At 37.4% G+C, this 12,580-nt stretch overlaps 1 protein-coding gene across 2 annotated transcripts; it reads right to left on the reverse strand.

The window, feature by feature from the left end:
• Positions 1-725: 725 nt before the first annotated feature.
• Positions 726-12,572, reverse strand: LOC132774193 (pancreatic alpha-amylase). Of its 2 annotated transcripts, none has more exons than XM_067467764.1 (10): positions 12,373-12,572; positions 7,519-7,665; positions 6,763-6,960; positions 5,630-5,860; positions 3,890-4,023; positions 3,655-3,777; positions 3,434-3,533; positions 2,281-2,402; positions 1,632-1,757; positions 726-1,023 (listed from the first exon to the last, which is right to left on the reverse strand). In XM_067467764.1, the coding sequence occupies exons 1-10, from the start codon at positions 12,424-12,426 to the stop codon at positions 834-836; spliced, it is 1,425 nt and encodes a 474-aa protein (XP_067323865.1). In that variant the 5' UTR covers positions 12,427-12,572; the 3' UTR covers positions 726-833. The 2 variants fall into 2 exon arrangements, with proteins under 2 accessions (XP_067323865.1, XP_060630018.1); XM_060774035.2 differs by lacking the exon at positions 12,373-12,572 and adding an exon at positions 10,147-10,602.
• Between the last annotated feature and the right edge of the window lie 8 nt (positions 12,573-12,580).

A 12,580-nucleotide genomic window follows, 5' to 3' on the forward strand; every position in this document is an offset into this window, starting at 1 on the left:
CCCTTGTCTTTTTGCATCTCAAGTAAGCTGGGGGAAAGCCTTCTTCTGAATATGACTGCCCTTTTTCTGCTTTCTGTGGCAAAACTGAATGTTCAGTCCTAGGCCCTAATTCATTTGCTAAAAGGGATACTCTGTTTTCTACCTTAGCTCAATTAAAGCACCTTATTGCAGCATTCATTTGGAGAGTAAAGCATGCAATTTTATTTACAGCACAATTAAACACTGGCAAAATTGCCAAACTGAGGGAAGAAACCTTATCATGAATACTAAATTGTTCCTAATAGACCTTATTAGTCAGTAAATTGTCGTTAAGTGGGTATAGCACTTCATTCCAATTGCCGTAATATGCAGATGTTCTCAATCTTTACTGCCAGGTCACACACTTTTTATACAAATACAACAATTGAGTGAGACAAAGACTTTATTTCAAATATCTTAAATTAAATAAGCAAGTTGTCAACACTAGCCTTGGATAGAATCCTGTTTGTGGCCTATGAACGGCTAAGATTCCCTTGTGGAAGTGGCTGGACATATTTTGTCCAATGTTAAACTAAATTCTGCATTCATAAGACACAAAATGTATTCACTTCATGATTGCAGAAGCAGGTTGTAATGGTGGTGCTATTGTGCATAGTGTAGACTCGTGGATTATCTGATCTGATAATCTGGATTATATGGCCGTGTAGAAGGGGCCTGCGTTACCAATGAAACAAACAGCAAGAATATTGAACATTACAGCCATTTATTCTATATTTTAAAAATTCTGTATTATTCTACATTGCTCCAATTGTTTAGGAAAGCCAGATCAAGGATGAACATTTGTCTGGACAGAATTATAATTTCGCATTAACGTGAATTGCAACAAAGGGGTCTTCAGCACTGTTGCTGATCTGAAAATAAGCTTTGCCATCACCTTGTACGTCAATTCTGATTCCAGTGCAGCTGTTCCCCTCCTTCTCACCCGAAATGATATCACAATATGTGCCTGCAGGAAGGCCGGTTTGGAGTGTTTCAGACAAGTTCCTGTTTGACAGGGAATTAAAAGTATTAGACATTTAAAAAATCCCTTTTCCCAATAAAGCTTTACACAATAAACAAATGAGGTTTATCCAAGACTATCATTCCCTTATGTAGTGGCCAATGCTGAAGTACTGTTCTGCTTCATGAAACCATTTCACCTCGTAACAATCATTACTCACCAATAGATATGTAACTGATGTTGATTAGGTTCGTATTGCTGTCTTTCTATGGAAGGTTCTGTGAAGCACAGTTCAACGCTTTGTGTGATATGACATAGCATAGTAGGGGTGAGATACCACAGGCTCTTGGGGGCCAAATCATTTGATGGTTTCCTAGTTTCTATGCAAGTTTTTTCCCATTCTCTCCCTGCATGTCTGCTTACATCCCTCCCTCTTGAGATTTGCAGAAGTTGAGCTCAATTATACATACATTTTTGGTCTCACTATTTCACCCTTAGCCCTTGATCACCATATAAATGCAGTTACATGTATTCTTTTCTCTGATGTTGAATTTGGCATCCAATTTAAAAGAGTTTGGTCAACCTTGCAGGGCACACACCCAAGTAAGTTAGTGATGGTTTCAGCATCTTAAAAAAATCTCAGCCTACTTACCAGTCATCATTATTAAAGACAATGAATCCTTTGTTGCCACGACCAAATGCCACTTGATTGCTGTTATTGTCCCACCAATTGGTAAATGCCTGTCCATCAACAACATTACGAAAAATAGCCATATTCCTTTGGAAGGGGAGAAGAGAAACAGCATTAAAAATTTTATATGCAAGTGCCATCATGTGTCATTTTGATAACAATACAAGCTGATCTCAAGTACTGACGTATCAAAAGATAGCAAAAACTATTTTGAAAAAATTGTAACAAAATATAGTGATGAAAGCATAAAGACAACATCTAGAATTCAGCATGGGACATGTCTCTTTGCAAGTGGACATTCATATTAAAATAGTCATGGAATAACAGGATTTGTATAACTAAAATTCATAACGATCTTTCACTTTTTCCTGGTTTAAGAAAAAATCAAAATTTTGGTTACATTTAAATTTTGTTAAATAATTTCTATTATTTAAAAATCAGTTTAAAACCTACTGATTTAAAACCTTGATGCTAGAACATACTGGTTAATTAGAATAGACTTTTTCTCATCACTCTTCAAAGTGCCTAAAAACCAATACCGAGTGAAGCAAATTAAGTTGACTGAAAGTGATGTTATGTATAGATTGGATAAATTTTACATTTTTCTAACCTTATTTGACGCCATCGATGTTCACAGACCCACTCATTGCCACAAGTTGTGTCTGGATTAATGGTAACTGACTTAGTTGAGCCATCAGAATTGCTTGGAGGTCCAATCCAGTCATTAACATCCTAGTTACAGGACATATGTGGGACAAAAATATTAGATGACTGTTGGCAAATAACAAATCTGCAGACAAGATACATTTTTAAGAACTTATACACAATTGAGAACATCTAATTAAATAGCTCAAAATATTCCAAATTAAGCTGTACATGCAACAATGGGATAAAGTACACTCAAGTACACTTCTGGGGATCATATCATAATTGTTATCCTGAGTAATTTTTCCAAGAAATGGGACTATGATAATCTTTAAGGTTAAGAGGCTTTGCAGTTCTGACAATAAACTTATGATACCTATGAAACTTAGGTGCACATTCTCTGTTCATTTCTAATCGGGTAAATTATTATTATTATTATTATTATTATTACTACTACTACTACTACTATTACTATTATATTTATTTATATCCACTTAATCTCTCATGAAGGAGACTCAAAACAACTTAACATTAAAATATTAGCATACAATTTAAAATATACAAATATGCAAACATTAAAACAGAACTAAATATAAACAGTATTTTAAAATTCACAGTTAAAAACCATTAAAACATATTCAAATTAATATTGAACCTGAGTTTTAAAAGTTAGTTAATTTAGGAAAGGAGGAGCATTTCTACAGCCCACCACCCTCCAACTGTGCTTTAAAGTTTTGAAGTTTTAAATCTCCTGACCCTTAAATCTGTGTCCCTCTCCTTTTGAGCTGGTCATTGACCGTAATAAAGTGAACTTGAACTTGAATAGTGCTTTAAATCGCATATGATTCATCACATGAATCTAGTTATAGTGGAAGAACCAAAACAAAAGTGACTCATTCTTTATGCAGGCCTATTTTAGTTGTCTCGTCCAAAAAAAAATCTCTTTTCAGCTCCTTTAACACATAATCCTACTAGAACCCGAAATCACCCCCTATACAAAATGTGTGGGTTTTCTTGAATTTGTGGAACAGTGAAAATAAATAGCTTGCACTAAATAAATGAGGAATACTTATAACCAATTAGACATCGTTATTACTAATGACACAATAGGAACTTACCTTTCCATTCACAAAATTCCTTGACCAACGGAAACTTGACATGATTCGTGTAAAACCATAAGGGTGAGCAAGCATGAAACCAACTGCCATTTTGTAGAGTCTGAAAACAGGTGATGGGGAGAGAAAGGTTAAAAAAAAAAGAAGATTCAGAAATCAAGGTTTATATTTCTTCTGGGAGATAGGTAATGAAGAACACTTAGGCCTTCAAAAGTGTTGCTCACCTAGGATCCCAAAAAGTCAAAATGGAAGCTCCTCCAGCACCATGTCCTCTCTGGTTATCATGATTATCCACAAAAACCAGAGCTTTGTCAGAAGGCATGAAACCCCAGCCTTCACCCCAGTTCCTAAAGAAAATGAAGAAAGTAACAAATTAATTGGAAACAGCACTTTTCAGATGCTAAATAATATTGAGCTTTCAGTTGTATCCTTGTTTGAACTACATGAAATAAAAATTACTTTAGATAAGCCATCTTTTCTCCATTCCACCTGCGAATGACTGTCCCTAATTTTGCACCATATTTGAATTCTGTTACCCGGCCATTTCCGAAGTATTCACTGGCTGAGATGGCCTCTCCACCCATATCAATTACCTGAAAGGTGAAAAAACAAAACATTTATTTCAAGGTGTGGAATAAGCCCTTTTTCTCATTCTCTTTCTTCCCCCATCTCATTTATAAGCTCAGCTGCAAAATTGACTGCAAAATCAATAGCCCCCCACATCTTCATGCTTTTGAAGTCTACAAGGGTACCCACATTGACTAGGGCACAGAACTCTGTAGACAACTAGGAGCAATGGTGGAGACACAGAGGAAGTCTCCGAACTCTGGATTCAGCCAAATGCAGATTAACCCTACGGCAGGTCACACATTCAATTGTGACTCATGTAGTATTGACTAGTGAAGTTATATATGCCAATGTGTATTAAAAATGGCAGGAACTAACAAAATAGGTGCTGTATTCCATAAGGTTTGAAGCCAACCATTTCCCTGACTAGCGTGTCTGTAGGAAACTGAAGTTTGTAAACACAACTCTATAGTATCTGCATTACTGTCTCACTCATTGCTCTCTTGACTGTAAAACTTCAAGCACCTCAAGATCAAAATTACATGTTCTGTGCTTTCCCCTTCACTGAAAAAATATTAGGCTCCAGCAGTTCACATAAAAATCTAAATGTGTACTGGGGACAAGTGTGTACACTAGAATAAAGTTAGGCACCTCCTTAAGATTGAATAAGTATACAAAAGGATAAACCTCAGTTAATGAAGACGCTGTCAAATAAGTTTATTTTCATGTCTTCCCAGCTTTCCAAACTCTTTATTCTCTGGCTGGCTGGGAGTTAGTGGGGACATTAGGAGGGTGCTGAAGGATGACCGGAAAAATAAACATTTGCCACTGGGTAGCAGCAGTATATCAACAGTGAACAATTCCATGAAGCCTGAGTTGGGAGCAAACAGAATTCTACTCTGATTTCATTGTAGCTCGCTGTACATTTGTACAACAGGCTAGGTAGCTTCAGATACAGAACCATTTTTTTAAAGATAGAGATAGAGAAAATGGGAAAGCAGTTAAGCATGTCCCATCAACTGTCCCTACCATGTTAAAAATAGAAACATAGATTTAGTTATGAAAATGGACATCATAATTGGAAACTAATAAAAAAAAGTGATCTCTAAAAGCTTCAAAAGGATTTCTAGAAGGTTCAAAACGATCTGTACTGATTTTTAGAAGATTCTACATTATTTTGTTTATCTAAGAAAGGCATACCTGACTTGGTTGTGGATATTGTTAGTTTTGAATACAAAACTTTCTAGAAAACAATTAACTGTCCTTCATTTTTATTTTTATTTTTAGATCTATCTTTTCCAAACTACTTTTGCCTCTGGTAACATTTTTTTCTGTTAAGCAAGTAATGTCCAGGAACAAATCTAGTTTGTTAACAGGGGTATACCTATATCCATATATTTCCGAACATCCTGTTCAATGCAAGTGACATGTGATGAGAGTTCCTTGATGATACCGTTGAGCTTTCAAAGTTACCCTTTAAAGATGCAGATCCCAGAACTCCCCCTGCCAGTGTAGTAAAAAAGTAGCATATCTTAGGTTGACAACTTAGGAAAAGGTTCATCTTGCCATTTTCTCAAGCTAACACTATATGTGTTTAATGTGTAGCTTTGACATGACAGATCAATGAATCACCTCTTGAAAGATGAATGGCTTTGTTCCTTCAGGAAACCAACTTGTGTTCAGATTCTTTAGCTTGTCTAAAAATGCTTTCATGTCCCCAGGCCACATATGTTTGGAAGCGTCAATTCGAAATCCTGCTACTCCAATGTCAATCAGGCGGTTCATAAAGTTAGCAACTGTGGAGCGCACGTAGTCCTTCTCCAGAGCAAGGTCAAGAAGACTAACAAGGCGACAATCACGGACCTGTTCAGGAAAAATGATTTTGAAATGTCAATCCAATGGTATGTCTGCATGTGCCTTCAAGCCACCTGTTGATTTATGGTAAAACCTAAGAGTTTACTTAGGTAAAGAGCACTCATAAATAGTTTTGAAAAATAGCTTGCAGATCCTGGTTTTCATTGCCCGTCTCCTATCCAAATATTAAGCAGGACTGGCCCTGCTTAGCTTCCAAAATCAGACAAGATCTGTTGCCTTTTGGGTAGGTGTGTCAAACTCATTTCCACTGAGAGTCATATCAGCCTTACTATTGCCTTCAGAGGGCCATTTGTAATTATAAGACTGTATAAATATATTCTTTAACATATTGTTAAATAACCTGAGACACTACATCGCACACCATCCAGATTCATTGATCATGTTCTGAAAATAACAACAAATACAATTCAAAATGTAAACAGAAATATTCAAAATACTACATGGTCTGAAATGCGCCCAGACCTCGTGCGGTGCACAAAGTGACATGAAGGGCCTTGAGTTGACACATGTGTTTTAGGATATTAGCAACCTGCAGTTGTAACTCAATGATAAAGTAAATAAAAAGTATTACACATTTAGTCCAGACTTTGAGATACTAAAATCTCTTGCATCCTAGGCTGAGAGTGAAACATGATGCTGATCACAAGCAACCTCCAGTCAGTTGGTCAGTTCGCCGGCCGGTCAGTCTGCTTGTCTATCCGTCCGTCCGTCCGTCCGTCCACCCACCCGTCAGTCTGTCTATCTATCTATCTATCTATCTATCTATCTATCTATCTATCTATTTATTACCTATTAATATATTCATCTGCTTGATTTTGCTTTTCAACCAGCTAAAAGAACAACAAAAGAAAAAAGAAAAGAACAACAAATAAATCAGCCACAGAGTTTACCTGGTAAGCATCATTGTAATTTTCAATCTCTCCACTCTGAGTTCTGCATTTCCCATCATTGAAGTCCCAGGCTGAATAAGGGACAGCAGGAAAGTCACGGGTACCAGTATTAAAATAGCTTCCACAGGTAGAATGTGTGCCTTCTCCACCTCCAGATCCGCACATGTGGTTGACTACAGCATCAACATAGATATGCACCTTATTGAGACAAAATATTTATTTAAGTTATTTTCATGAAGCAATGTGAAGGGATATCCTGGTTTTCACCCTTTCTTTGTTTATTTTTATTTTGCTCCAATAATTGCATTAAAGATGTCACCTTCAAGTATGCTTCTGGTATATTATAGAGACATAAATGCACTAAAATTATTTTACCGGAAATTATTTTACCAGATTCCCAGTGTGCAAGGATGTCAGAAACAAGTAGTCCTAGCACTTTGCACATCTGCACCTGTTGCTTTGCTAATGACACATGTTGTTTTAGAGTGATGCACTCTAATAAGTGGATTCATTTAATGTTTCCAGAGCCAAATTGATTCTCCAAATTAATTCAATTGAAAAGCCACCATTCAAATCGAGTTGACAATGCCAACTTCCTGTGAGGTACATAGTAATGTGTCTTGTAACTGCAAATTGCATTTTACAAGGTATCTTTTTGAAGGAACTGGTTTTCTGTTATCATGAACATAGAGTCAGAATTTATTTGATCTCAAAGCACCTAAATATTGGTATTGTCAGGATTTCTGAGTTACTTACTCCAACATTGTTGCATCTGGTGACCATGTCTATGAATTCATTCTCACTCCCAGATCGTGAACATAGTTTGTAGCTGATGGGCTGGTATCTTTCCCACCATGGCCTCCATGGATTTGTAATGACGATGTTTTCATTTGGAGGGGAAATCTGTAAAATAAATGTATCATACAATGCCACAGGATTTTAAAAAATCAACCACTTAAGCAAAGGCATGTAATAAATTTTTACATACACTGGAGGCTTCCAAGAAACAGACAGAATCTGTATGGGCAAAATAAAAATAACATTAAAAATTAGTACGCTTTCTCTAATTCCAAAAGTACTGGTTCAGAATTCCTTATGTGAAATACTTAAGACCAGACAAGTTTTGAAGTTCAGATTTTTTTAAAAAAAAATATGGAATAGCTTTATTTGCATATACATCTCGGAGATGAGACCCAAGTCTAAACATCAAAATCATTTATGCTTCATTTACACTTCATTTACACATATAGCCTGGTGATTTTATACACAATATATTTTGTGTATAAGATAAAAATTTTATACAAATACAAAGGTGACCTCAGTCACCATGAGGACAATTTTGCATTTTATATTATTTCAGATTCCTGAATAAAGATGCTCAGCCTATATTAGATTTTTTCCAAGTTTTCACAATTAATTCTCAACAAAGAATATATTGCCTGCAGCCTTCTCTATCAATTCCTTTTCATTCAAAGGAGTGTGAAAATTAGCAATGGAGTGGGTTCACTGAACCCAGATGCGAACTTCCAAGCTTTTGTTTAAAACAGAGATGGGAATTCTGGATATTTGCAGATGTAGAACCATAAGTCCTATCAGACCCAACTAACATAGTCAAGAATGACAGATTCTGTAAAATAATATACTTGTACTTCTGATATTCGAGGAATGTGTTATTATTTAATGAACATCTTAAAGATTGAAATGCTCATATTCCCATAATGCAAACGTCTCTTGAGCAAATCTCTGCATATTTTAAAGTAGCTTTAATACATATTACATGCACACATTTAAGGTGCCACATGGCAAATTTGGTATGCTCAACCAGTTGTACAGCGTACAACACAACAGTGTACCAGATTTAGAATTGCAGATTTAGAAGAGACCACAAGAATCCAATCCAATTCACTGCTGTGCAGGAATATACTCAAAGCCCTCGTGACAAATGCCAATTCAGTCTCTGTTTAAAAACCTCCAAAGACTGATTTCAAAGAGACTACTAATGGAATAACTAAAAATACAGCCTCAGCTTGTTTAGGTGAAATGACCTGTATCCAAAACAAGTCTATTTAAAAATTATGTTGTCACCTTGATATCAAATTTTGTGCAGGACACATTAATTACAATGGGACATAATCACTGCTTCTTAGCATAATGCTTCACCTAAGCATAATCCGCTTTCTAAATACATTTTCAAGATATTATTATTATTATTATTATTATTATTATTATTATTATTATTCCCGGCCTCACCTTTTGGCTAGAGGCAGGGCACAACTTAATCAAACACATCTATAAAATCACATATTAAAATATTGTTAAAATGCAACCATAAAAGCATATATTAGCACATCATCATATCAAAATACCTGAGACAAAAGTTAAAAATAAACACAGAATGTGATTAAAAAGTTAAAGTTAAAACTGGCTGGGTAGGCCTGCCAAATGAGATAGATTTTCAGCTGTGTTTTAAATTCCATCAGCTGATTTAGCTGTCAAAGCTCTTCTGGCAGGTCATTCCACAGTCTTGGGGTGGCCAATGAAAAGGTTCTCTGGGGCCCCTTCCACACAGCTAAATAAAACCTCACATTATCTGCTTTGAACTGGAATATATGGCAGTGTGGACTCAGATAACCCAATTCAAAGCAGATATTGTGGGATTTTCTGCCTTGATATTCTGGATTATATGGCTGTGTGGAAGGGCTGCGGGTGACTGTTGCCAATTGGGTTTGGGCTGGTTGATATCCCCAAAGGCCCTCAGTGTCTGGGGCAGATTATTCTGGAGGTGATGCTGTAGGTAACCTGGACACAAACCAACACTCAGGTAAAGGTTTCCCCTGACATTAAGTCTAGTCGTGTCCAACTCTGGGGGGTGCACATCTCCATTTCTAAGCCAAAGAGTCGCCGTTGTCTGTAGACACCTCCAAGGTCATGTAGCCAATATGACTGCATGGAATGACGTTACCTTCCCACCGAAGCGGTACCTATTGATCTACTCACATATGTATGATTTTGAACTGCTAGGTTGACAGAAGCTGGGCCTAACAGCAGGAGCTCACCCCGCTCCCCAGATTCGAACTTCCAACCTTTTGGTTAGGAAGTTCAGCAGCTCAGCAGTTTGCATACTTTGCCCCAAAACAAATTGGCAACCAGTGGTGTGACTTTAGTAAAAGGATGATATTCTCACTCCTAGATGTTCCTATTACTAATCTATCTGCTGTGTTTTGAGCAAATTGGAGTTTCCAGTTAGGTACAGAGGTAGCCCTGCCCGATGTAAAGGGTATTGCAGAAGTCCCGCCTTGAGGTTCCCAGTGCTTGCATTTCCATCTTTAGGTTTTTCAATTCTAGGAAGGGGTGCAACTGGCAATAAGTTTGAGAATGGCCTACCTGAACTCCACCATATCCATTAGGTGCTAGATAGCGCTCACACTCCAGAGCAATGTCAGCCCAACGCCATTCAAAGAGGTGGACAATAGAGGTCCTTCCAGTCTTTGTATTTGGGTTGTACTGAGCCCAACAAAGCTCAAAAGCCACTAGGAGGAAAAAAATCTTCATGCTGTTCAGATCAATTTAGTCTCTGTGGTTTACTTTGCTGATTTCGGCAACTGTTTATATGTTCCTGCTGCAGCTCAAAGTACACGTCAGTCATGAGACATTCAACCCACAATTGGTTTTATTTAGTTATTTCCCTGTAATCAAAGGTCATTCCATTTGAGGGTTTAAACAACATAACAGGTGAAGATAACAAACCAAATTCTCTGGCTAACAATTTCAAATGCATAGACAAGGATAAGATTCAAGGTGATCTCTCATGCTCAGGTTCTCATCTGAATAGATTAGATAGCATTCCTAAAAAGAACACACTGTGTATTAAACCAACAACATAAGCCTTCATTACTATGCTTTTCTTCATAAAAACTTCCCCAAAAAAGTCAAAGCAAGGTAGAGAACCTTAGCTGATTCCTAAGGACATAAGACTGTGGGTGTATCTACGCAGTAGAATGAATGTACTTTGGCACCACTATTAACTGTCGTGGCTCAATGCTATGAAATCCTGGGAGTTTTAGTTTTACAAGGTCTTTAATCTTCTCTGCTTAAGAATGCTGGTGCATTTCCAAACTACAAATCCCAGGATTCCATAGTATTGAGTCATGGCAATTAAACTGTATTAATTCTTTAATTCTAACATAGATGGATTATTGGCCAAATTTGTTCAGAGGCCTATGTCTGAGGCTGAGAAAGTGGGATTTGCCCAAAAATTCTTAGTGAATTTCCATGTTAAGCAAGGACTTGCACCTTCAATCTGAGTCCTAGTCCAACACTCAAACTACTACACCACACTGGCTAATGCAAGGCAATGGACAGCAAACAAAATATTAAAGCATTAAAATAAAAATTGTAAGAGAAATGATGAAAAAGAATAGTAAAGGCAGTCCCCAAACTATGAACAAGATAGGTTCTGTAGGTTTGTTCTTATTTATTTATTTATTTATTTACTTTACTTATATACTGCTGTTCTCAGCCCGAAGGCGACTCACAGCGGTTCACAGCAAGTAAGAACAGCAAAAATTCAATGCTACAGTTGAATTTGTATGCAAGTCAGAACAGGTAAATTTTAAGCTTAACTCCAGCCAAAAAAATATATGTATTAGTTTTAGAAAGCACAGGGAAGGGTTAACGCCCGTGTTGTTTGTTTTGTTTTGCTCTTTGTGCTCTTGTTCAGAGGATTTCACCTAACTTTCGGTCAGGCCCAGAAGTGGTGCCTTTTTCCCCCTCGCGCTTTTCCTTCTAGCAGCTGCCAGAGGACGGCTGTGTAGTTAAACTCCCCGGTCTGTTTTATCTAATGTTTTAAATGTATGTATTATTGCATACTAGCATTTTATCAGCTATTATTTCAAACTATTTTAAACTATATCTGCGGAAGCCGGGGAGGAAAGAGAAACTAATTAAGCTGCTGATAATCCTTCAGACAAAACAAGGAGAGACGCGAGGCACAGCTAAAATGCCTAAAAGGAAGAAAAGACTTGCCTCACCAACTGCCCAGGGCTCGCAAAACGACAAGGATTGTAAAAGAAGGAAAAGATCTCCAAAGCCAGTGAGTGAATCAATTTTACTAAAACAAAGTTACTTAGAGGACTTTGCAATTGCACGCCAAGCATGGCCCTCAAGGACACCTGAAGAGACAGCGATCCCTTTAACCAACAGATTCGAGCCCTGAGGGATGAGGAGCTGACACCACTCCCTGATCAAGTAAGTCGGAATGTGGGGGTTGAGGAAGAGGCAATATTGAAAGCTCCAAAACACATAGAGGACAGAATTGATTTATCATTGCTTTCTGAGCAATGTCTTCTAATGGCAAAGACACTTGAACTCCTGAGCTCAAAAGCAATAGAGATCCTGGATTTACTTACAAAGCAATCAGAGAAGCAATCACAGATACTAGAGGCCCTATGCAGTACAGGGGAGCAGCAACTCCCTGCAGCAGAGACTGCAGGAGGGAAAGCCAAAAATGGGGAAACCCCATATCAGGCTATGGACACAAACGAACGGGCCCAAAAGGAACAAGGCAACAGTTTAATGATACAAAACTTTGTACTAGTATTAGATATTTACCCTTTTAATGGAGCACTGCACATCTGGACTTCCGTACACAAAGCTAACAACCATATCAGAGAGATTTTGAAATGCAGGAATACATCTCTAACAGCAGACAAGCCTCTGATGGGTACTTGGGAATTCACAAGGGTGCCACTCCATTTCAAACACGCCTATATTCCTGGATTATTGTTGAGGAAAAAGGCATTCCTAAGCACCTTGGGAA

The sequence above is a fragment of the Anolis sagrei genome, chromosome 4 (genome assembly GCF_037176765.1).
Source record: "Anolis sagrei isolate rAnoSag1 chromosome 4, rAnoSag1.mat, whole genome shotgun sequence".
Lineage (NCBI taxonomy): Eukaryota > Metazoa > Chordata > Lepidosauria > Squamata > Dactyloidae > Anolis > Anolis sagrei.

Excerpts from the sequence above, each read along its gene's own strand:
- LOC132774193 (XM_060774035.2), bottom strand. The coding sequence starts at position 10,314 with ATGAAGATTTTTTTCCTCCTAGTGGCTTTTGAGCTTTGTTGGGCTCAG. Across the intron at positions 2,403-3,433 it reads GGAATTTTGTGAATGGAAAG|GATGTTAATGACTGGATTGG; the intron begins GTAAGTTCCTAT and ends TCCTGTAACTAG. Across the intron at positions 1,758-2,280 it reads CATCGATGGCGTCAAATAAG|GAATATGGCTATTTTTCGTA; the intron begins GTTAGAAAAATG and ends CCCCTTCCAAAG.